This window comes from Panthera uncia (assembly GCF_023721935.1).
Source record: "Panthera uncia isolate 11264 chromosome B2 unlocalized genomic scaffold, Puncia_PCG_1.0 HiC_scaffold_24, whole genome shotgun sequence".
Taxonomy (NCBI): Eukaryota; Metazoa; Chordata; class Mammalia; order Carnivora; family Felidae; genus Panthera; species Panthera uncia.
The window spans coordinates 34,120,002-34,143,776 of NW_026057580.1; the positions used below are offsets into that span (position 1 = coordinate 34,120,002).

Sequence of the window (23,775 nt, forward strand, 5' to 3'; positions counted from 1 at the left end):
GGAGATGGACAGAGGCGATGGTTGCTTATAAAGCGAATGTACCTAATGCCACTGAACAGTACACTTAAAAATAGTTAAAATGGTAAATTTTATGTATATTCAATTTTTGCTTCTTTCCCATTTCCCTTCACATTTAGGGATAAGAGATAACAAGAAACCAAGAATAGGCATTTACTTTTAAATGTCACTGGATTTACAAGAGCCAACCAAATGAACACCTAGATTTGAAACTACAGGACAATCAACTGATTTTCAGAGGAAACCCAGGATTGCTATAAAAACCTTATTATCACCCCCAGAAACCACAAGCACCAACCACCCAACTTCTTAACAGTTGTTTATGTTTTTGTTTTTTTAATGTTTATTTTTGAGAGAGACACAGAGCACAAGTAGGGGAGGACAGAGAGAGAGGGAGACACAGAATCTGAGGTAGGCTCCAGGCCCTGAGCTATCCCCAGAGCCCAATGCAGAACTTGAACTCATGAACCCTGAAATGACCTGAGCCGAAGTCTATGTTTAACCAACTGAGCCACACAGGCACCCCACATTTCTGTTTTTCAAATCCTCAGAGAAATCAACCTGAAGCCTGACAGACTCCACAACTAAAGGGAGAGAAAAGGCCACATCAAAAAAAGTAGGAAGTGCAGAGCTGTGTACTTTAGGGGAGAAAGGTATCCCAGGTGCTACAGAGGGAAGGGAGCCATGGTCATAGAAAAGGGTGAGAGGGAGAGGAGCACACAGGGTAACACACAAGGAGATGTTTCCCCAAAGCCATTGGCTAAGAGGGGCTAAATTTCATGAGTTCTTGCAACCAGTGGGTCTTAAAGCCTGGAGATTTAGAAGTCAATGGGCTTGCTGAGATAGCCCTCATTAGGCAAATAACCTGGGAGCACATGGTATAGAAACAGCCATTTGAAGAATGCCTGGGGCACAGAGTGGAAAGATTATTTGCTCTTCTCAGACCATGTCCCTGAGAGGCAGATTCAGAGACCCCTCTCTGGGAACAAAGGAGTTGGCTGGTGCCATTTCCTTCCCCTGCCCCTCAGCACACAGAACCACCTGCAGGAAGCAGCACAGAGCAGACACTGGCTGCCTAACTTGCTTACACCAAGCCTGACCCCCTGTGCTCAGGTAGGAAAGACTTTCTCAGTCATGTTTGCCTCAGTCATAGCACGGTAGGGTGGGGAGGGCTTCCTGCAGAAGACCAGCACAAACCCCTGCCCACACTATGTCTCCCAACCAGAGTTCTGCATGGCCTCAGTCCTTGTGGAAGTCATGTCACTTCTCATTTCACAAGCACACCAGAGCACGCCTACTTAAAACTCACCACATAAAAAAAATTTTTTTAAAGGCGGGGGGCACCTGGGTGGCTCAGTTGGTTAAGCATCAGACTCTTGGTTTAGGCTTGGGTCATGATCTCACGGTTTCGTGAGTTCAAGTCCCACATTGGGCTCCAAGCTGACAGTGTGGAGCCTGCTTGGGATTCTCTGTCTCCCTCTCTCTGCCCCTCCCCCATTTGCACAATCTCTGTCTTTCTCAAAATAAATAAATAAACTTAAAAAAAAAAAACTCACCACATTCAGGCCAGGGACCAAACACTGCCCACAGCAGGCAAGGAGAGCCTCTGCAGAAGACTGGCCTGAAGGATAGGTAGAGCAGCCAAAACACAACAACAGAGTGCATGCAGCACACACCAGAGACATTTCTTCAAGCACCAGGCCCTGGGTGCTACATGACCTCTTCTCGATAAGGCCATTACTTTCAGGAGCAAGAGACATAGCTGGCTTTCTAACACACAGAAAAAGGCAGAGACCTGGACAAAATGCCAACAGAGTAATTTATCCCAAATGAAAGAACAAGATAAGCCACAGCCAGAGTTCTAAGAGAAACAGATACAAGTAACATGCCTGATGGAGAATGTAAAGAAACAATCATAAGATACTCACTGGACTTGAAAAAAGAATAGAAAGTATCAGTAAGACCATTACCACAGAGATAAAAGAGGTAAAAAAGAATCAGAGATGAAGAATCCAGTGAATGATACTGGAAACAGACTTAATGCAATGAACAGCAGAGTGGGAGTATCAGAGGAACGAATTAGTGACCTAGAAGACACAACATAAAAGAATGAAGCTGAACAAAAGAAAGAAAGAATTATGCAACATGAGAATAGACTTAGGGAATTCAGTGACTTCATCAAGCATAATAGTTTTCATATTATAGGAGTCACAGAAGAAGGAGAGAGAGAAAGGGGGCAGAAAATTTACTTCAAGAAATAATAGCATAAAACTTACCTAATCTGGGAAGGAAACAGACGTTCAGATCCAGGAGGCACAGAGAAGTCCCACCAAAAATCAAGGAAAGCAGGCCAACAACCAAGACATATTGCAATTAAATTTGCAAAACATAGTGATAAAAAAATCTTATAAAGCAGCAAGAGAAAAGAAATCCTTAACTTACAAGGGAAAACCCCTAAGTTTTTCTCAAGAGAAAAACTGGCAGAAGATTTCTCAAGAGAAACTTGGCAAGCCAGAAGGGAGTGGCATGATACATTCAAAGTGCTGACTGGGAAAAATCTGCAGGCAAGAATATTCTATCTAGCAAGGCTCATTCAGAATAAAGGGAGAGATAAAGAGTTCCCCAGAAAAATAATAAAGAAGTTCATGACCACTAAACCAGGCCCCCTCCCCCAAAAACATTAAAGATAACTTTTTTGAGTACAAAGGAGACCAAAAGTGACAAAGACAAGAAAGGATCAGACAAAATCTCCAGAAACAACAAAACAATAAAATGGCAATACATATCCATCAATACTCTAATTATAAATGGACTAAATACTCCAATCAAAAGACACAGGGTGTCAGAATGGATTAATAAAAAAAAAAAACAAACAAGATCCATCTACATGCTGCCTTTAAGAGACTCATTTTAAACCTAAAGACACTTGCAGATTGAAATCTAGGGGGTGGAGAAATATTTATCATGCAAATGGATGTCAAAAGAAAGCTGGAGTAACAATTCTCATATTGGACAAACTAGACTTTAAAATAAAGACACAAAAGCACTACATAATCATAGACAACCCAACAAGATCCAACTGTAAATATTTATGCACCCAACATGAAGGCACCCAAATATACAAATCAATAACAAACATAAAGCAACTAATTGATAATAACACAATAATAGTAGTGGACTTTAACACCCCACTTAAATCAATGGGCATCTAAACAGAAAATCAACAAGGAAAAAGGAAACAATGGCTTTGAATGACACACTGGACCAGAAGGACTTAACAGATCTATTCAGAACATCTAACCTAAAACAGCAGAAAACATATCCTTTTGAAGTGTACATGAAACATTCTCCAGAATAGATCATATATTAGATCACAAAATAGGCCTCAACAAATACAAAGAATGAAATCATATCATGCACCATTTCTTACAATGCTATGAAAATACAAGTTAACCACAAGAAAAAAATTGGAAAGACCATAAATACATGGAGGCTAAACAACAGGCTACTAAACAATGAATGAGTCAACCAGAAAATCAAAGAATAAATAAAAAAATACATGGAAACAAATGAAAATGCAAACACAGTGATCCAAAACCTTTGGGATACAGAAAAAGTTGTCTTCAAAGGGAAGTGGATAGCAATCTGGTCCTACCTCAGGAAGCAAAAATCTCAAACAACTTAACCTTCCACTTAAAGGAACTAGAAAAATAACTACAAACAAAGCCCAAAGCCAGCAGAAGGAAGGAAATAATAAAGATTAGAGCAGAAATAAATGATATAGAAACAAAAAAACCCCAATAGAACAGATGAATGAAACCAGTAGCTGGTTCTTTCAAAAAATTAATAAAAGTGATAAACCCCTAGCCAGACTTATTGAAAAGAGAAAGAACACAAATAAATAAAATCACAAATAAGAAAGGAGAGATCACAAACACCACCACAGAAATACAAACACATAAGAGAATATCATCAAAAGCTATATGTCAACAAATTGGCAATCTGGAAGAAATGGATAAATTCTAAGAAACATATAAACCACCAAAAGTGAAAAAGGAAGAGATAGAAAACTTGAACAGACTGACAACCAGCAAAGAAATTGTATCAGTAACCAAAAAACTCCCAAAAAACAAGTCCAGAGCCAGATGGATTCACAGGCAAATTCTACCAAGCATTTAAAGAAGAGTTAATACCTATTCTTCTCAAATTATTCCAAAAAATAAAAAAAGGAAAACTTCCAAATCCATTATATGAGGCCAGCATTACCCTGATACCAAAACCAGATGAAAACTCCACTTAAAAAAGAAAACTACAGGCCAATATCCCTGATGAACATGGAAGCAAAAATGCTCATTAAAATACTAGCAAACCAAATCCAACAATAAAAAAAAAATTATTCACCACAATCAACTGGGATTTATTCCTGTGTTGCAAGGGTGGTTCAATATTTGCAAATCAATCAATGTTATATATCACATTAATAAAGAATAAGAACCATATAATCATTTCAACAGATGAAGGAGAAGCATTTGACAAAGTAAAACATCCATTCATAATAAAAATCCTCAATAAAGTAGGTTAGAGAGAACATACTTCAACATAATAAAGGCCACATATGAAAAACCTACAGCTAATATTATCCCCAGTGGGGAAAAAAAGCTTTTCCTCTACAGTCAGGAAGAAGACAGTGATGTCCAATCTCACCACTGTTATTAACATATTAATAAAGTTCTAGCCATGCAATCAGACAACAATAAAAAGTATCCAAATCAGCAAGGAAGATGTCAAACTTTCACTATTTGCAGATGACATGATACAGATGACATGATACTCTATACAGAAAACCCAAAAGACTCCACCCCAAAACTGCTAGAACTGATAAACAAATTCAGTAAAGTAGCAGGATACAAAATTCACGTACAGAAATCTTGCATTTCTATACACCAATATTGAAGCAGCAGAAAGAGAAATTAAGAAATCAATCCCATTTACAATTGCACCAAAATAATAAGATACCTAGGAATAAACCTAACTAAAGAGGTGAAAGATCTATATTCTGAAAACTATAAAACAATGATAAAAGTAATTGAAGATGACAAAAAGAAATGGAAAGACCTTTCATGCTCATGGATTGGAATATTGTTAAAATGTCTGTACCACCCAAAGCAATCTACACATTTAATGCAATCCATATCAAAACACCATCAGCATTTTTCACAGAGCCAGAACAAACAATCCTAAAATCTGTATGGAACCACAAAAGACTCCAAAGAGCAAAGCAATCTTCAAAAAAAGCAGCAAAGCTGGAGGAATAACAATTCTGGACTTCAAGTTATATCACAAAGCTATAGTGTCAAGACAGTATGGTACTGGCACAAAAACAGACACATAGATCAATGGAACAAGATAGAAAACCCAGAAATGAACCCACAACTATATGGTCAATTAACCCTTGACAAAGCAGGAAAGAATATCCAATGGGGAAGAGTCTCTTCAACAACACTGGGAAAACTGGACAGCAACATGCACTAGAATGAAACTGGATCACTTTATTACACCAACACAGAAATAAATTCAAAGCGGATTAAAGACCAAAGTGTGATAGAGGAAACCATGAAAATCCAAGAAAAGAACACAGGCAGTAACCTCTTTGACAATGGCCGTAGCAACTTCTAGGTATGTCTCCTGAGGCAAGGGAAACAAAAGCAAAAATAAGCTATTGGGACTACATCAAAACAAAAACCTTTTGCATAATGAAGGAAACAATCAACAAACTAAAAGGCAACCTTCGGAATGGGAGACAATATTTGCAAATAATAGATCTGACAAAGGGTTAGTATCCAAAACATGTAAAGAACTTATAAAACTCAACACCCAAAAAACAAATAATCCAATTAAAAAATGGGCAGAAGAATAGTTATTTTTCCAAAGATGACATACTGATGGCCAACAGACACATGAAAAGATGCTCTACATCACTTATCATCAGGAAATACAAATCAAAACCACAATGATATATCACTTCACACCTGTCAGAATGGCTAAAATGAACACAAGACATAAGAGGTGTTGGCGAGGATGTGGAGAAAGGGGAACACTCTTGCACCGTCAGTGGGAATGCAAACTGGTCTAGCACTCTGGAAAACAGTATGGAGGTTCCTCAAAAAGTTAAAAATATATCTACCTATATACTCAGCAATGGCACTATTTACCCAAAAAATACAAAAATACTAATTCAAAGGGATACATGCACCCCAATGTTTACAGCAGCATTATCGACAATAACCAAATTATGGAAAGAGCCCAAATGTCCATTGACTGATGAATGGATAAATAAGATGTGGTATATATAAATGATGGAATATTAGCCATAAAACAATGAAATCTTGCCATTTGCAATGACATGGATGGAGCTATCTAGTATTATGCTAAGTGAAATAAGTCAGAGAAAGACAAATATATGATTTCACGTATATGTGGAATTTATGAAGCAAATAAATGAGTGAAAGGGAAAAAATGAGAGTCAAACCAAGAAACAGACTCTTAACTATAGAGATGGGAACTGGGTTGGGGGGGGGAGAGGGAGGTGGCTGGGTTCAACAGGTGAAGGGGATTAAGGAACGCACTTGCTGTGATGAGCACCAGGTGATGTATGAAAGTGCTGAATCACTGTATTGCACATCTGAAACTAATATTACACTATATGTTAACTAACTGGAATTTAAATAAAAACTTTTTAAAAATCCTTAAATAAAGAGGAAAACAATACCATAAAGTTAAAAATCACAGAGCCTGTCTTTTTAGTGTGCCTAGCAGGAAAGAAAGGTAATAGGCCAACAGTTAAATATAACCATTCAAGAAAAATGAAAACAATTAATAGGACATGAGCCCCAAACACCAGCTCCGATGACTGTGTGTAATAGAACTTTCTGCAAAGCAAGGCTGCAGCACCCCCCCCCCCCCCCCCCAAAAAAAATCTCCAGAGAGGTCTAGCACTTGCACCAGTGTGAACAGATGTAGCTGAGGAACTTTTCGAAGTTACAAAAATATCCCCAAACTGTCACTTGACCTTCAAAAATGACACTGGCATTTTAATCTTGCAATGCCAAGTTTATTTAGATGATAAACAACACATACACACATGGACCATACTTAAATTCTCATTCCCATTGGACAGCAGCATCTTGAGGCCACCAAGGCTGTCACGATTGGTACAGCCATGGTGGCTTGGGGTTTGTGACATTTTACCTTCTGGAGCCTTTCCACAGCTCCTGGGGCCATCAACTTCTGATAGAAGCAGATGTCCAAATGAATAGGGAAGTTGCCCTATTTGCCCACTTTACAGGTAGATCAATTCATTTAAATCTCACAACTATATACATTTGTATCAGACTCTGTAAGGAAACTGAATACTAGGGTTTTCCTCATTTGTAAAGTAGTCTTCATAGTTGCCACCTCATAGATACCATCGAAAATTAAACAGCAGTGCCCACGTCCAAATGTCTAGGGTAGGGCCTATGGCGCAGCAAACAATCAGAAAACATTAGTCAAGTTCCCCTGAGGTCGTGAGGGATGAGGGCTTTGGGCTCACCCAGCCCTGGAGTCCACATTCTCCCCTTCCTAACTTAGGGTTCTTTTTTACCAAAACTTCACTTTTCAGACTGGGGGTGCATGGTCCCTGAATATATATAAAGACTCTCCATGGAATATCTGAGCAGATAGCTTTAAGGGAATAAATTCCCAGGCCCTCAGCATTCCCACCTGCTTTCCTACACCTGAATTCTTGGGTAGAGGGGCAGGTTCCTTCCTTCTGCTTTTCTCCAACTTCACAGAAAAGGGCCAACATCTACCCATCCTGAATCATATTAAATGTACTGTCCCAACATGGTCAAACCTCTAGGGCACTGAACAAAGGTAATTAGAAATATTGTCTTTATTAAGAAAGTTAAAGTCTCTAATGAATGGGTAATAAATCCCTTTGGAAGACAAGAGGTTTCTAATTATTTGCTTTCAACATAATTGAAAGAGACCTAAAGTCTCTTGATCAATAGATCAATAGATCATCATATATATATATATATATACACACATACATATATATATATATATACATATACAAATATACATTTTGCTGAGAGATCACCATATGATTTTTGGCTTAGAGCTTGAGAGTTCAAAAACTGAAGAACACCACTACAGGAAAAAATGCTTTCCATCTTATTTACTTTACGTAAACAAGGTTGACCTAATGAGAACATAATTATGCTAAACTCCATCTCTCTCTAGCAATCAGTAATATTCATCACTAAACAGTTATCAACAACATAATGCCCCATCCATATCATTAAGAAACCAATTTCCAATAAACATAGCTTTTATGTTTATGAGTTAATTATCCAAATTGGCAACATTTATGGTTTTGTTATTACAATTTTATAAAAATGATATGTACTCATATGCATGACATTTATATTGTTTTGATTACTTGTTTACTGTTACTAATTGTAGTGTTGACTCAGTCTTAAGGAATTTTTAAGACTGAGGGTTATAACCATAGGAATTTTTTTTTTAAATTTAACTTCCAGGAGCGCCTGGGTGGCTCAGTCGGTTGAGCATAGGAGTTCAGCTCGCGTCATCATCTCTCAGGCAGTTTGTGAGTCTGGGCCCTGCACCTGGCTCACTGCTGTCAGCACAGAGCCTGCTTTGGATCCGCTGTCCCTCTCTCTCTGCCCCTCACCCACTTACATGTGTGTGCTCTCTCTCTCTCAAAAAAAAAAAACAAACATTAAAAAAAATTTAAATTCCATCTATGATCATTTTTGTTTCTGCAGATATGTGTGACTAGAGGCTCAAAAAAGGACCTTGAACCTCAAAACGTTATGCTAAGATAAATTCTAACAGAGAACGGAAACAGAAAAAGGAAAAAAAATAAAATTTCCAGATGTTATTGAAAAGTATGTTTTTGATTAAGTAATTTTTTTAATGCTTCTTTTTTGAGAGAGAGAAAGAGCATGAGCAGGGGAAAGATAGAGAGGCAGACACAGAGTCCGAAGCAGGCTGCAGGTTCTGAACTGTCAGCACAGAGCCCGACATGGGGCTTGAACCCACAAGCTGTCAGATCATGATCTGAGCCGAAGTCAGATGCTTAACTGACCGAGCCACCCAGGTGCCCCAAAAAGTATATTTATCAAACAATGTTGAATATAAAACTGTTAGAGTATTTATAATATCCATCGTATGTATTAGTTTTCATGAACAAATGTATTTATAATTCACTAAAACTCACATGCTCTGCAACCACTTTAAGTGATTTTAAAAAATTAGACATCAATTTGAAAATATCCTTGAGAGTGTGTAATTTTACTAAACCCTTAGGAATTGTATATACAGAAAATGGTGAGGAGCACTGCACCAGACCCCTGGGTGTGACCAGGATTCTTGTAAGAGACTGACCCGGAAGGTGCACGGTCTGTGAAGAAAGAACATGGACAGTCCTCACTGCACTCACAGGCAAGGAGGCAATCAGGGGATCCTGTGGTTTAACACATATACATACACATACACACACAGCTCCAACTGCTACATTCCCCAGTCTGGCAGAAAATAAGCTTCAAAATGTTTTTATTTATGAAAATGTAAGAAATGTTTGAAAAAAAAGAAACAAGCTCAGTTGAATTACCAGTTGAAGGCCAGCTCAGTGTCCCCAGTTAAGGCTGGTGAGGGCTGGGCACACAAGGTGATGCTGTCAGAAGGGATCCCCTCTGCCTTCCGCAATAGGTGTTGGAAAGAGGAATTCTCCTAACCTTCCCACCCCCAGCAAATGACCTTAAAAATCAAGCTATTGCTTCTAATCGTGTGCTTTAAAAATAGATTCATTGCATTCCTCCCTTTAAATTGCCCTTTCCTTTGTAACATACCATCTCTTTGATTCCATCATTCATGCCAGAAATAATCTGTCCTGCAATATGCTCTGGGCCCAAGCCAGGTACCAGGACTGAAAGTACACAAAAATCACACCCAGGACCTGCCCTGAGCTACATGTGGGCCAACTTCCTAGCTTTCATACACACATTAATCAGCCTCAGACCTCCTAACCCACAGGAGAACAGCCTTCTACCTCCCCTCAAACTAAAATACCCTTTAGATGCTTTTTACTCTCTCACATCCTCCTAGGACTCTTTGTAGACAAGCCCTATTTAACTCTTGTCCCTCTAATCACTGTTGTAACACCCAGTAGTGTAATTAAGACACCCAATTTACGCAGTTCCACTTGGGCACAGACTAATTTGGGAAAGTCAAACACCTGTACGTCCTCCTCCCCTCCAGGCCTCCAGAAACACGGTCCAGATCTCAGCAACAGTATTAAGAGGCATCTAACCAACAAAACAGTGTAGCAGCTATGTGATATACCCCTCAACTGGGGCAGTCACCCACAGAGGAGAGAACAAGGGAAAAAGAACTAACGTTTACAACTTGCCGATAGGTCAGTACTTACAGCACTCACAGGAGGCAGACAGCTCTTGCCAAAACCATGCAAGCACTGAGTGGCAAAGCTGGATTTGAACACGGGGCTGTTTAACTCCCAAGTTCATACCTGAGCTCCCCACCAGCCTCCAGCCTTTCTTAAGTGTGAAGAGGCCTAACACTTAACTGGTTCACACATACCTTGACACACCTCCTGCCCTTTGAAGGGGCAATGCCAGGAATGCTTTGCTACATACACAAATATTCATGGGCCTGATCTCTCTCTCCTTTTTAGCAGGAAAGCTCTTAGAATCAGCATAGGAGCCACATTTATCTTTAAGTTACTACTTAAAAGGCTCAATATAATCCTGGACACACAATACAGACTTCAAGAGTGTTATCTGACAATCTCTGTTCAGAGCTCCTTTCTAGGAACAGATCTCTTCTGTGAGGGTTCCTCAGCATCTAAGCTTCCTATAATTCATTCATTTATTCAGCAAATGTTTAATGAGCATTTACTACATGGTAGGCTCTGCTCTGAACACTAACGATACAACAGTAAACAAAGGAAAATTGCTACCTTTATGGAGTTTAGATTCTAGTGGAAGAAACGGTCAACCGAAAAACATACACTACATTATATAATGTGAGGTTAGGCGCTATCTAAAGAATCCACAACAGTCTACAGTACCACTGCCTTGGTACAACTAGATGTACAAATACTTATAGTTTTTCTACTAGTTTACTCCCTTGCCCTTATCAAAGATCTGTTTAAAAAGTTAAAGGTCAAAGATTTGCCTGATGGGTGATCTGAAAACTGGACAGGAAAAAACTAAAACATGCTCCATACACTGCTTTGCACACACTTTTCAAAGCCACGGATTTACATTAAAAGAAGAACACACCAAAAACTGAAGACTTCTTTTCTTTGTAGGACAGGCTTGGGGAAGATGGTAACTCTTCTCCTAGAACTAAGTCTCTCACTCGACATGCGCGAGATGGGGACGTGGCTGCCAACTCCTCCAGCTCGTCCCTTGCAGTCAAGGACATCTTTCTGTTCTCTGCATATTCACACACCCTCTTTGCTCAGGTTCTTAACCATGGCTCCCTCCACCTGGAGACCTCTTCCCCATGCCCTGTCACCCACTAGGACCTATCAATCGTCCTCCAGGTCTCAGCTCAGATGTCACTTCCTCCACAGTCACTCACACCACCTACTTTCCATTAGCCGTCTCTGCTTTGCACTCCCAGGCACCTGCATTTCTCTCAACATGCACAGATCTTAGTGGGTGCATTCAGTCCAGATACTTGATCTGTGAGGGCTGGGATGCACGCTCTCTGTTCACAGCTGTATTACTCCCTGCCTTAACAAAGCACAGTGCCTAGCACATAGGTGTTCAATTCACATTGGTTAAGTGGACACAGTAGATGTTCAGTTAACGTTTGTTAAGTGGAGGAGAGGGAGTTCTAAGTATATTCAAGTCTCTTCTGAATGCGGTAATGTTTAAGCTCAAGTAGGTAGAAGGAAACTTGCAGAGTGCTATACCATTACTGCTAATACGCAATTATCTTAGATACAGAGATCTCTGTTAATGAAGAATGTTCGGCATTTAGCACACTCAGCTTTCACGAGAGAGATGAAGATACAACTTACAAATACCTGCCTTTCAGACTGAAGGAACAAGTCTTAGTTTCTACCTGTAACATACATTACTATTTAAAGTTCTCCTTCCATTGCTAGAGGAGATTGATTGGGTGGCTGGGTGGGGGGTGGGGGGGACTACTGAGTTTCGAATTCTTTTGAGGAAAAGACCACATAATCTGACTTGTGGGAGAGAATATGATCACGCCCCTCAACACAGACATCTCCAAGGTTTTCCTAACATGCAAAAAGAGTCAACCAATGATTTATTCATTTTGTTTTTAATCCAGGGAAATTCCTAATCCCAGAAAAAAAAATCAGACAAGAAAATTAAGCCTTCTAGGGGTGCCTGGGTGGCTCAGTCAGGTAAGTATCCAACTCTTGATTCCAGCTCAGATCATGATCTCACAGTTCGTGGGATTCAGCCCTGTGTCGGGCTCTGTGCTAACAGTGCAAAGACTGCTTGGGAGTCTCTCTCTGCCCCTCCCCCACTTATGTTCTCTTTCTCTCTCAAAATAAATAAATAAACATTTTTTTAAAAAGAAAATTAAGCCTTCTATCAACAAGGAGCAGTTTGATGAACCTGACAGTGTAGGATATCAATAGCCAGTGTCACCAGCACATTGGCTGAAGGTTCTACAAGTACGTTTTTGTGCTCCAGGGAGGAGCTACCTCAGCCTCCGTGGGAGAGCAGCCAGCAAGTAGTTGTCTCCCAAATGAGCTTCAGCTCAAATGGACTCAGGTCCTCAGCTTCTCCCATGTGAAACAAGTCAGTACTGTCCCTAATCCCCATTCCATCCCCAAATTATTCTTCCGTTCAATTCTGCCTGTCCAGAAAAGATATACACTCAGTAGCTATAGTAGCTGATGTATACGTAAAATTAATTTTAACGTTTTATCTTCTTGCAGAAACAATCAATTCTTTCTTGTTCATAAGAATACATTTGCTAAAAAGCACACATATTATATCATATATATATATATATATACATACATACACATACATACAAGACTATAGTTCATATACTAACTTAGCAGTTTCCACCTGATTTGAAAAAAACAATTTAAAAATCAAATGGTCTGTAGGGCACCTGAGTGGCTCAGTCAGTTAAGTGTCTGACTTCAGCTCAGGTCATGATCTCTCAGTTCCTGAGTTCAAGTCCTGAGTCTAGCTCTGTGCTGACAGCTCAGAGCCTAGAACCTGCTTCAGATGCTGGGTCTCCCTCTCTCTCTGCTCCTCCCCTGCTCATGCTCTGTCTCTCTCTCTCAAAAATAAATAAACATTAAAAAATTTTAATAAAAAACAAAAATCAAATGGTCTATAAATGAGACAGTGTGAAATAAAATTTTCTTAAGATCAAATGATATTAGAGAAAAAAGATCAAAAGGGAAAATTATAAGGTGATATGGCCAAGAAGACAGACCTGAGTTTAAGTGTGGCAGGAGACAGCAACAATATTAGAAAACTCCTGTTCATCAAATGCTTTACTTACCACAATGACAGATTTCCATCTGACTGTACATGTTATATGAGATGAGCTTTAGAACAGTCAAAAGTGCAGGCTCTAGAACCAGGGTACTTGGGTTCAAAATCCTGTCTCTGAAGAGCTACATGACCTTTTCAAGTTACTTCCAGATACTTCTACTCAACTATGAAATAGGAATACCAATTATACCAGAGCAAATGACTACATTAGATTCATGCTGCACTTTTAAAAATCTCTATGGTCTCCAAAGTACTATACTCAGATCTAAATATCAGCAGAAGGATGAAAAAAGAAAATAGGAACAGAATACTACCACCTCAGGGGCTGTTGTGAGGAACAAATTTAAGTTAAAACACAACTCTAAGGGTGGTTCCTGGCCCATAGTTAAGTGCTCAATTGATGTCAACTATATTTTGCTTGTATCCATGGTAAAGAGTATGTTAACATTTAAAGTGTGCACAAGAACTATAAGGCATGAACAATGGTTTATCTTAGCCTATTTCTGTGAATTGAAAATCTGTTCTAAACCTACCTACCTACCTACCTACCTACCTTTCTGTGGACTGGTATAACAATTTTATTTGTGTTTTGGGGGGAGGACTTGAGATCCGTGCAAAACTTATACTTTAACAGCATTGCAAATCAAGTATATAATGTGTTAACTGTACAGACTGAGCAAATATTTCATCAGAGTTCAAAACGTTTGAATAGACGTATCTGAACATTATTGAATTCTGTACCAAAAAAAAAAAAAAAAAAAAAAAAGCACTACTTGAATACCACCTGGAATAGTTAATGAACAAGACCACTGACTTTAGTTCTTCTATTTTGCTTTTGTATCATGCCTTAAAAGCAATTACTATTCCATTACTGTTCACACAAGAGAAAATTTACCAGCTTGTAATTTAGGGGCAAGTGGAGTAGACAGAAGAAAATGGAGTCACCCACTATGGTATCCAAGAAGTAGGAGACAACAGTCTAAATGTTTAAAAGACACATACTCATTGCACCAAACAATAACCCAGACATGTCTTCATGTCTATTCATAAGAAAGATAATCGGTGAAAAGTAGGTTGGAGGACAAAGAAGGATGGAAAAAGACAATAGGAAGAGGCAGAAGAGAGAATGTCTTTTAAACCCAAATTGCTATTTCTGGTCCATTAAAATATCAAAATCCAAATAAGAACTGGTCTTCATAGAAAACTCAAAATTTAACCATAATTCAAGCACTGTAAACCCAGGGAGAATACAGAAAAATCTTTAGATTTAACATTGACAGCCTAAGAAAATTGGCTGTAGTTTTATACACACAGTTTTAGAAAATTCTCACGTTTTATCAGACTTACAACATGATTACTAATATGCTTTTAGATGGGGAGAAATGAAACAGAACGGGTGCCTTTCAGGAAAAACAGTCATTTTATTGCTACATCTAAGAGATTCTTCTAGGTTTTTTCACTTGGAAAAGATAATTACTCTACACTAAGTAACTGTATCAAAGGTAAAAGTAAAAAGTAGATCTTTCGTCTTTCAGGAAACACAGGCAGAATTTACTATTTGGGAGGGAAGTGCCAAACGTAAATTTGAGTATCTTTTGCATTGTGGCTCCAATAAGCCGCATATAAAGAGGGGAGCATATTGAGGCTTCAGAAAAGGAACAAGACAGAAAATTAAACCTTAACTCCTCTACCTGATCAACACACAAATAGCTTAATAGCACCCAACAGAAAAATCGAAACAAAGGGCCTCTTTAGTTCACTGCTTGCCAGAAATGCATCTTCAAGATGCCTTCTCATTAAAGGAGTCCTTTCACGTGCTCCTTAAATGTCTCACAGTCGGCCTGTCTTCTAGTCTTTCCTCATTAAATTTAAAGTTAAAAGTTTTAAAGTTTTTTCTCATGCTTGGAAAGTGCCGTTTTTTAACCTTTCGATTCAATTGATTTCCAAAGGTGAAAGCAACTTCACCCGAGAGCATCAGCTTGAGACTCAGGAAAGACTGGTAGGTTTTCAAGTAAAGAACAGAAATCTGATCAATAGTGTTATTGAAAATATGACTAGAGGGGCGCCTGGGTAGCTCAGTCTGTTAAGCATCTGACTTCAGCTCAGATCATGATCTCACGGTTTGTGGGTTCGAGCCCAGAGCCTGGAACCTGCTTCAGATTCTGTGTCTCCCTCTCTCTCTGCCCCAATCCCTGCTCACACACACTCTCTCTCTCTTTCAAAAATAAATAAACATAAAAAAATATGACTGGATACAGAGTTACATTTATCTGCAGACTTCTCTCAAAGTAGCTTAAATCCTTCACAAATAAGCTTTTCCAGAGGGTTAGATGGAGAAAGGTGTTCAGGCAGGGAGGATTACCTGTAATCTGTAGTGTAAAACCCCATCAATGCCACAGGATGTGCGGGGAGTAGCTGCTGAGATACTGGAAACCTGGGGAAAAAAAAACCCTTTCCATCTCCTCCAATGGACAGTCCAGTTTCTGGGGCTACGGCTCACACTGAGTTTCATTTGCAAATGGATTTGGATGTTAATGTAGCATTGTGTAATGCAAATATTTCTTTCCTGGCAGCACAGCTCAGTTGAGAGGGGAGGCTGAAAATTAGTTAGCTGTATGGAAGAAGAAAGCAGTACTCCAGCTACCAGGGAGAAATAATTGAACACAGATTGCCTGTTGTGCCTGTAATTTAATTTGGAGACCTTTCATCTTTTAGTTTCCTTCATTTGCAGCCAATGCTTAGTGAGCTAATTTGTACCTGGTTCATTCTCCCCCTTTTATCTTATCTACATTAACATCAACCATGGAAATTAGAAGCACTATGAATAAAAGATGAAGCCTGACTTGGGACATTCTCTCCCTAAGTACCGTGAATTACTTAAAAACGAATTTGTATGTATGCACAATATAAAGGACTGAGATATGTATGCCTCACCTCTACAGCATCCTTTATCAGTATCCTCCCTTCCCCCAAGGAGCTGCAGTTTTTAGATGTTTAATCTAGTCCTATCTTTTCTCCACAAGACCAATGTCTAGGCTATAATCCACATGGAATCATTGATCCTAGAACTGGTAGAAGGTAGACCATTCCATTAATGTATGAAACAAAGGAAGCATAAATCCCACTAATCTGAATTTTTAGAGAGTTCACTATTGCTTACCTTACAAGCAAAAGAATGTGTTGCAAAAAAGGAAAACTGAATGTATCAACATATATGCATGGTGAACAGAGGTCTACTTTGTCCAAAAACACTGTGTGTGGGGGAGGACGAGAGATGGTGGAGAAAGGGACTAGTCTTGAAATTATTGCCTGGGAGTGGTCCCTGGGAGCTACTGCATCTAAATTCAAGTGTATCATGTGTATGACGTTTTTAAACATTCCTTCTGTCGTATATTTTGTATACTTGGCACCTGTCCATAAAAGAGTTGCACATACTCTTAAGTTAAAATAAGTTTGATTTTTTTTTTCGTTACTTCCAACTGTACAAAATTTTAGCGTCTTGTAAAATTTTTCATGTTTTTCCCTTTATAGTATCCTCTGGGCCAATACTATTTTTTTCTCCTCACCCTCTCCTTTTTATGTTCTCTTTTTCCAATGGACCAATGAACAAATGTACAGATTCTTCTCTTGTTGCTTAATACCCCCCACCAAGCCTTTCTTTCTCTTTGGGAAGTATCAAAGAAAAACTTTGATACTTTGGTCTGAATTGTTTCAATGCCTGTAGTGCCAATTCTTCTGCTCATCTAACACCTTATACCAATGGGCTAGAACCTGGAGATAAACAGAAAATCACTCCTCCTTCACAGTCCATCTCCCTAAAAGGTTGATTAATAATGATGTGCATTGCTTTACTTACACAAGACTACACATATTTACAGGTAAGGCAACTTCCAAGTTGTAGGAGGTTAAAAAAAAAAAAAAAAGACACACAGAAAAAGACATTGAAGTTCAAAATTATGGTGTATTTAATGTAAAGGTCTTTGCTTCAGAATACAAACCACCCTATCTTTTGGGAAAAAAGCAGGATCAAAATAAAAGTCCAACTTGGGGCACCTGACAGGCTCAGTAGGTTAAGTGTCAGACTCTTGCTTTCAGTTTAAATCCTGATCTGATAGAGATCAGGTAGAGAGAGCGAGCCCCCCAGGTGGGCTCTGGGCCTACAGCATGGCAGAGTCTGCTTGGGATATTCTCTCTCTCTCTCTCTGCCCCTTCCTCACTTGTGTGCAAGTTCTCCCTCTTTTTCAAAATAAACATAAAAAAAAAAAGCCCACCTTAAAAAATCAGATTATATCTTTAATCTTGGTTATAATAAAGACTACACCCTACAATGTCAAACCTATTTCTTCTGAAGAAACATGAAAAGAAAGCCCTACATTGGGAAAAGATGGAAAGCAATCACTGGTCCCTCTAGTCATGAAGGAGAGGATGAATAGAAATGAAGGTGGCAACTGCCCTTAAAAAATGGTTTTAAAAAAAAAACCCATATAGGCAGAAAAATTAAACTGAAAGAGTACAAAGCAACCCTGTCCTGAGGTTAAAAGAAAGCCAAACAGACGTTAGGATGAAGATGTGGGGCATTTATGTTTAGGAGACATGCAGATTGTCCCACTTACTTAGAGGGGTGGGTGTGATGGAGTCTAACCAGCAGGAGGTCAAGGAATTTTGGGTAAAGGAAAGCAACAGTCCCATGAAGAGTCAAAGAGTACAGGTTTGTTTGTTTTTTCCAGGTATATTTGTGTACAAGGAAAAGTGAAAACCATGCAATCTGGGCTCTTTAACACAACACACATAGATTGCAAAATACCAGCCTCAAGAAATAACACCTGTCCTAATCCCCTGCTGGCTCTGCGCACCTGAGGCCCTCCAAAGGAAAAGAGAGCATTCTCAGCAGCAGGGGACCAGTGACACCCAGGACATCACAGAGAGGACCAGGATAAAATGGGCAGGTACAAGAGTGGCCTGGCTAACTCGCCGAAGAGAGAGAGGCCTTAGAGATAGGTCGAGAAAAAGAATTGAGCTGTCCACCTAATACTTCGGGCTGCAGAAAGACATAACCACAGGGCAAAACAGTCTCAACCCATTTAGCAGACAGTTTCCTTGAAAAAGAGTAAATCTTCAGAATAGGAAAGGGCTTTTGTAGGGTGCAGTAAGAGATAGAGGTTGGACCCACACACACAGCCCGAAGAAGTCACTGTGTTCACTAACAACTATTTCTGTGCCAAAGGACAAGAAGAGAGAAATTTGTCTCTGGGCTGATTTTTTAGTCACCATCTCCACCTTCCTCCCCATATGGTTCTAGACTCAGAATCACACCTGTGTGCGCTGAAAGGCCTCGGGAGTACACCAAGCCTGCCTCCCCACCCCCACCAATGTGGGCTCCATCCTCAAGCCAGTCAGAGTCTTGATCCTGGAAATACCCCCGCGCCTCACCTGTGCTACTCCCTGGGCTCAATCTCGGGACCAGGTGGACTGCAAAGCGCCTGGCCACACTCCCTCCTTTGGGCCACAGTGGTCCTCTCTTCCATACCCTACCAGCGCCTCCCTCCCCCCCGCTAGTGTAAAGAAGCCAGGGCCATTAGAGGTTGCAGGAGGCCCGGAAACGCGCTCCACCTGTAGTTGCGAAAGGGGCCCTGAGAAGTGAGAACTCTACAAGTGCAGCTGCAGCCGGGCCGGCAGAGGCCCCCTCCGGCCCTGCCCCCCCACCCCCACCCCCAAGCTGAGGCGGGCCGGCCGCTACCTCCTGGAACAGCTCCAGACTGTAGGTGTTGTCGTCGTCGGCGAAAAAGAGCACGCCGGGCTGCGCGCGCTGGTGCTGGTGCCTCTGGCGCAACCAAGCAAGACCCGCGTTGCGCTGCTCCGTGGCGCGCGGCAGTCCCGGCCTCTTGTAGCGCCGCGGCGTGGGCACGTGCAGGTGCGTGCTGGGCAGCCCGGCCCGCGCCAGGAAGCGGCTCACCAGCTCGCTGCGCGCCGCCGCGTCCTCCACCAGGATCCAGTGCAGCTGCGCCACCTGGCGGAAAGTGTTGGCCAGGCGGGTCAGCTCGGCTTTCTGCACCGGGCGGCTGTAGGTAGGCGTGATGGCATAGATGGTGGGCAGAGGCGGCTCGGGCCGCGGCTGTGGCTGTGGCCGCGACTCGTTGCGCTTCACCCAGCGGCGCCCGGGGCCGCTGTCGGGACCAACCCTGCGGAGCGGCAGTCGGGCGCCCCCGCGGCCCATCACGTAGGGAGAAAAGTAGGGGCGCGGGGTGAGCGGGGGCGCTGGCCTGCGCGTGTCCACGTCGAGCATGATGATGACGATTAGGATCCAAGGCAGGAGAATGAAGAAGCGGCTGAACAGAACGGACTTCATAGTGCGCTCTTCCCCGGCCTCTCGGACGCCCCGGAGAGGGACGAGTTGGAAGACCCCAGCGCGCAGTTTGGACGGCGGCGGCGCCCGCACTCAGGAAGCCGCGGTGGGCGCGTTCTCCATGGGGTCCGAGGACGCTGCGGGGGGCCGGGAGCCGCGGGGCTCAGCTCCCCCGGCGTGGGGGATCCGCGCGGGTGCGGAGGAGCTTGGGCTACAGAGAGTGCAGGTGGGCGGGCGCTGTCCCCCCAATCCCGGTGAGTCAGCCGGCGGGAAGCGGGACTCTGTCCAGCAGCGCGCTGCTGGCCGCGGAGTTGCGCCCAGAGCCAGGCAAGCGGTGATCCCCAGCCGCTCTTTCCGAAGAGTGCGAGCTGGGAACCGGCCCCCGGGGCTCCTCGCCACTCCCGTCCCGCGGCGCTGCGGGCAAAGGGACTCCAGCCGTGGGCTCCCAGTGCGCTCTCTGGGGGAACCTCTGAGGGCGGGAGGAGAGCACTGAGGGCTTCGTCACATCCCAGCCGGGTCGGCGAGGACCGCGAGCGGACGCCGGAGATGTTATTCCCCCCGCTCTGTTTCGCGCGCCGCAGCGGAAGCCTGCACTCCCATCCTTCTCTCTTCTCTTCTCAGAACCTCTCCCGGCTCCAGCAGCAAGATCCCAAACCAAGGAGAGAAAGAAAAAGCGAGGGGGCGGGGGCGCTGCAGACTCCAGCGTCCTCCCAGTCCTCCTGTGGGAAGACAGCAGCGCTGCTACTGGCGGAGAGGGGCTGCGAGGGGGAGGTCGCGAGGGGGGCCCCCGGCTCTCCGCGGGGTCTGCCGCTGACGGCCCCCAGAGCCAGCTCTGGAGGCGGCCGCTGCACCGCCGGAGGAGCGGGAGGAGGGTCCCGCCGGGCTGCACGACCTCCCGGAAGGGAAGATGCTCGTTGCTCGCCTCCCGTCTCCGCGCGCTCTTCGCTTTCTGAAATACTGCAAGGTTTTCAGAGATCAGCTAGAAAACCCCATTCACGTGCGGAACACTCGGGAGACCTGGGGTGGGGAGTTGAGGGGGGAAAGGCGGGGAGGGTAAAGGATCCCTTCTCTCTGGTCCCCAGCTGCGGGGCTGCTGTGCTGGCGTGTGTCCCCAACAGCAGCAGCGAAAAGCGCTTTCGCTGAAAGGCAGAAATCGATAGAAGCCCCGGGGAGACGGAGGGGTGCCACACGTAGGTGTTCGGCATGTGAGATGGTCCACAAGAAAGAATCAATCCGAACGGTTGCTTGCTGACTGCGGGGAGATCATGGGGGGTGGGGGGATTTCTAAAACTCCAGCTGAGTACGTTTAACTTATTTTTCCTTCAGTAATTTGGAGTCCCATTTCCTCACAGTTCGCTGTCATCAGAATTATTCCGTTTGACCCTCCCGACGATCCTTTTAAAGAGGCCTGGAAAGTAGAATCACCTTCATTTTATGGATGAGAAGCTGAGGCTCAGAGTTTAAAGTGATTTATCCGAGGTCAGTGGCAAGTGGCCAAGTGGAAATAGAACGTGGGTCCCCCGAGTCTAGCCAGGGGCTTTCTCGCTGCGCGGCCTGAAGAAATCACTTTGGACACAGCCCGACCAGGAGGGGCTGGCCCTCCGAGATGTAAACACGGTGCAATCGAAATCAAACAGAGCGTACGGAGACATACAGAACCATGGCAGTGTCTGGAAAACCACGAGTAAGCAATTGGCGCTTAGTTAGGACTTTTTCTATCTAGTGGACCTACTAGCTGTCTGCAGTGTACCGGGAAGAAAGAAGAGGGGCCACGCTTCATAGTCAAGTCCCAGGGAGATGCTTGCAAAATCAGCAGGAAAGCCTTCCCCCCCGCCAGCCCATGATAAATAATTTCTGAGCCCATCTTCTCTCGGTTGTTTGTCTTGCTCAGTCTGGTTCACAAATCCCTCCAATTGCGCATTCGGTGTGAGGGCGCGCTGTAGAGCTCGGGAGCTGATACCCCATCCCACTCCACCCCCTTCAGCCTTTTTGAGATTCCTGTTTCTTAGTCCTACCCTTGCTGCTCCGACTATCATCAGGCGTTGGCCCGTCTGTGAGTTTCCCTAACTTCCTGCTCAGAGTCTGAAACCTGAGGGTGTTACAGAGTTTGCTTGCACTCCTGGTCCCCCCACCGCGAGGGCTAGCCTTCAGTTCTGACCCCCCTCTTTCGGCTACAACTCATAGTGTAAACTCGGCAGAATAGTGCGTCCTAACACAGGGAACAATGAATCCATTACATCCCTTCCCTTATTCTCTGCTACCCTAATGGGACTCTGGATATAACACAGCCTCCGGAATATGTGTCCTGATCTGGCCTAGGGTGGCGCAGCCTGAAATCAGTGTCGGTATCCTGGGGCAGTGAGGGGGGGTGGGGGGGGGGGGACTCAGCAAAGGCTTTTCGTAAATACTGGCAAGCAGCACACACACCAGACCACCATTGCAGAGATTACTGAAGTCTCTGTTCATTCTGTTGGAATTTTTAATGCAGTAATTAAAGGCAAGAGAAATGCCTTGTGTGTTACCAGGATGGAAGCTCCAGTGGTTACTGAATTGTACTAAAAAAGCTTCACTAATTTCCTTTACTTGGGAATTCTCAGTTATCCTTACTATACCATAAAACCCATTTCCTAACTGCTGCTTCTCCAGCAACCAGGGCTATTCACAGATGAGACACTTTTAAAATCAAACAAATTTTGGTATATGATATTTTAACTGGTGCTCAGCATTCACAGCTGTCATACAACACAACACTTAACTAGCACATTCACATCAAGGAGGTCACTTCATCTTTTCTATTGTCTTTAGTCAGCATTTGGATCCAGGTTTACCTCATCCAGTCATCTGTTGGGGGCATCATGGTTCTCACAGTCAGGCAGACCAGACTATGGTTTGATTCCCAGCTGAGCCACTTGAGCAACTTTAGAAAGTCAGTGAGGGGCACCTGGGTGGCTCAGTCGGTTGAGCATCCAACTTCAGCTCAGGTCCTGATCTCATGGTCTGTGAGTTCGAGCCCCGCGTCGGGCTCTGTGCTGACAGCTCAGAGCCTGGAGCCTGTTTCAGATTCTGTGTCTCCCCCTCTCTGCCCCTTCCCTGCCATGCTCTGTCTCTCAAAAATGAATAAACGTTAAAAAAAAAAAAAAAAAGAAAGTCAGTGAGCCTCTCAAAGCCTCAGTTTCCTCCTCTGGAAAATGGAGTTAATAAAACACTCCACGGGAACTTGTAAGGATTAAATAGGATAAATAAGATACAGTATTTGGCAGAGGAGCTGGCATTATGCAGGCAATGAATGGTATTTAAATGCAGGTAACACTTGCTCAAAAGATGATCTTAACCCAGGAGATCTTGCAGAATCATCACACAGGAATAAAAATGAGGTCTGTTCTGAACAGGACTGACAGTGCCTCCAACAAGGCTCCCACCTATGGGGAAGGTGTCGACGTGTGTCTAGCCTTACTTAGTTGGAGTAGGGAGGGGAATAAAATCGATTTACCCCAAATACAAGGTACAGCTTATCATGCAATAAGGGTGACATGATTCCCAGTAACATTTATTTCAAATGACTGAATATGCCATATTGTTTTACATTTAGTGGCTCAAAACTGTGGACCCACATCTTCTAGGGTGAAAGATAAAGATACAGAACTACTAAGAATGTCCATTTGAAGCATAAAACCAGGGTAAAACAGTTTTAAGTACAAAAATGTATCATGCTGTTAAAATATTTAGAGAGTTTATCAGGCACTGGAATGGAAACAACTCCTTTTAGTGGAAGCTTGAAGAAAATGCCATTTTTATGAAGCATAATCACTGGGTAGCTCTAGC

At 42.7% G+C, this 23,775-nt stretch overlaps 1 protein-coding gene across 1 annotated transcript in view; it reads right to left on the minus strand.

The window, feature by feature from the left end:
• B3GAT2 (beta-1,3-glucuronyltransferase 2) overlaps positions 1 to 19,956 on the minus strand; it is a 90,871-nt gene extending 70,915 nt beyond the window's left edge. Inside the window, exon 1 of the mRNA XM_049653894.1 lies at positions 19,348 to 19,956. Coding sequence (XP_049509851.1) covers positions 19,348 to 19,956 — 609 coding nt within the window. The remainder of the gene's footprint in view (positions 1 to 19,347) is intronic.
• Between the last annotated feature and the right edge of the window lie 3,819 nt (positions 19,957 to 23,775).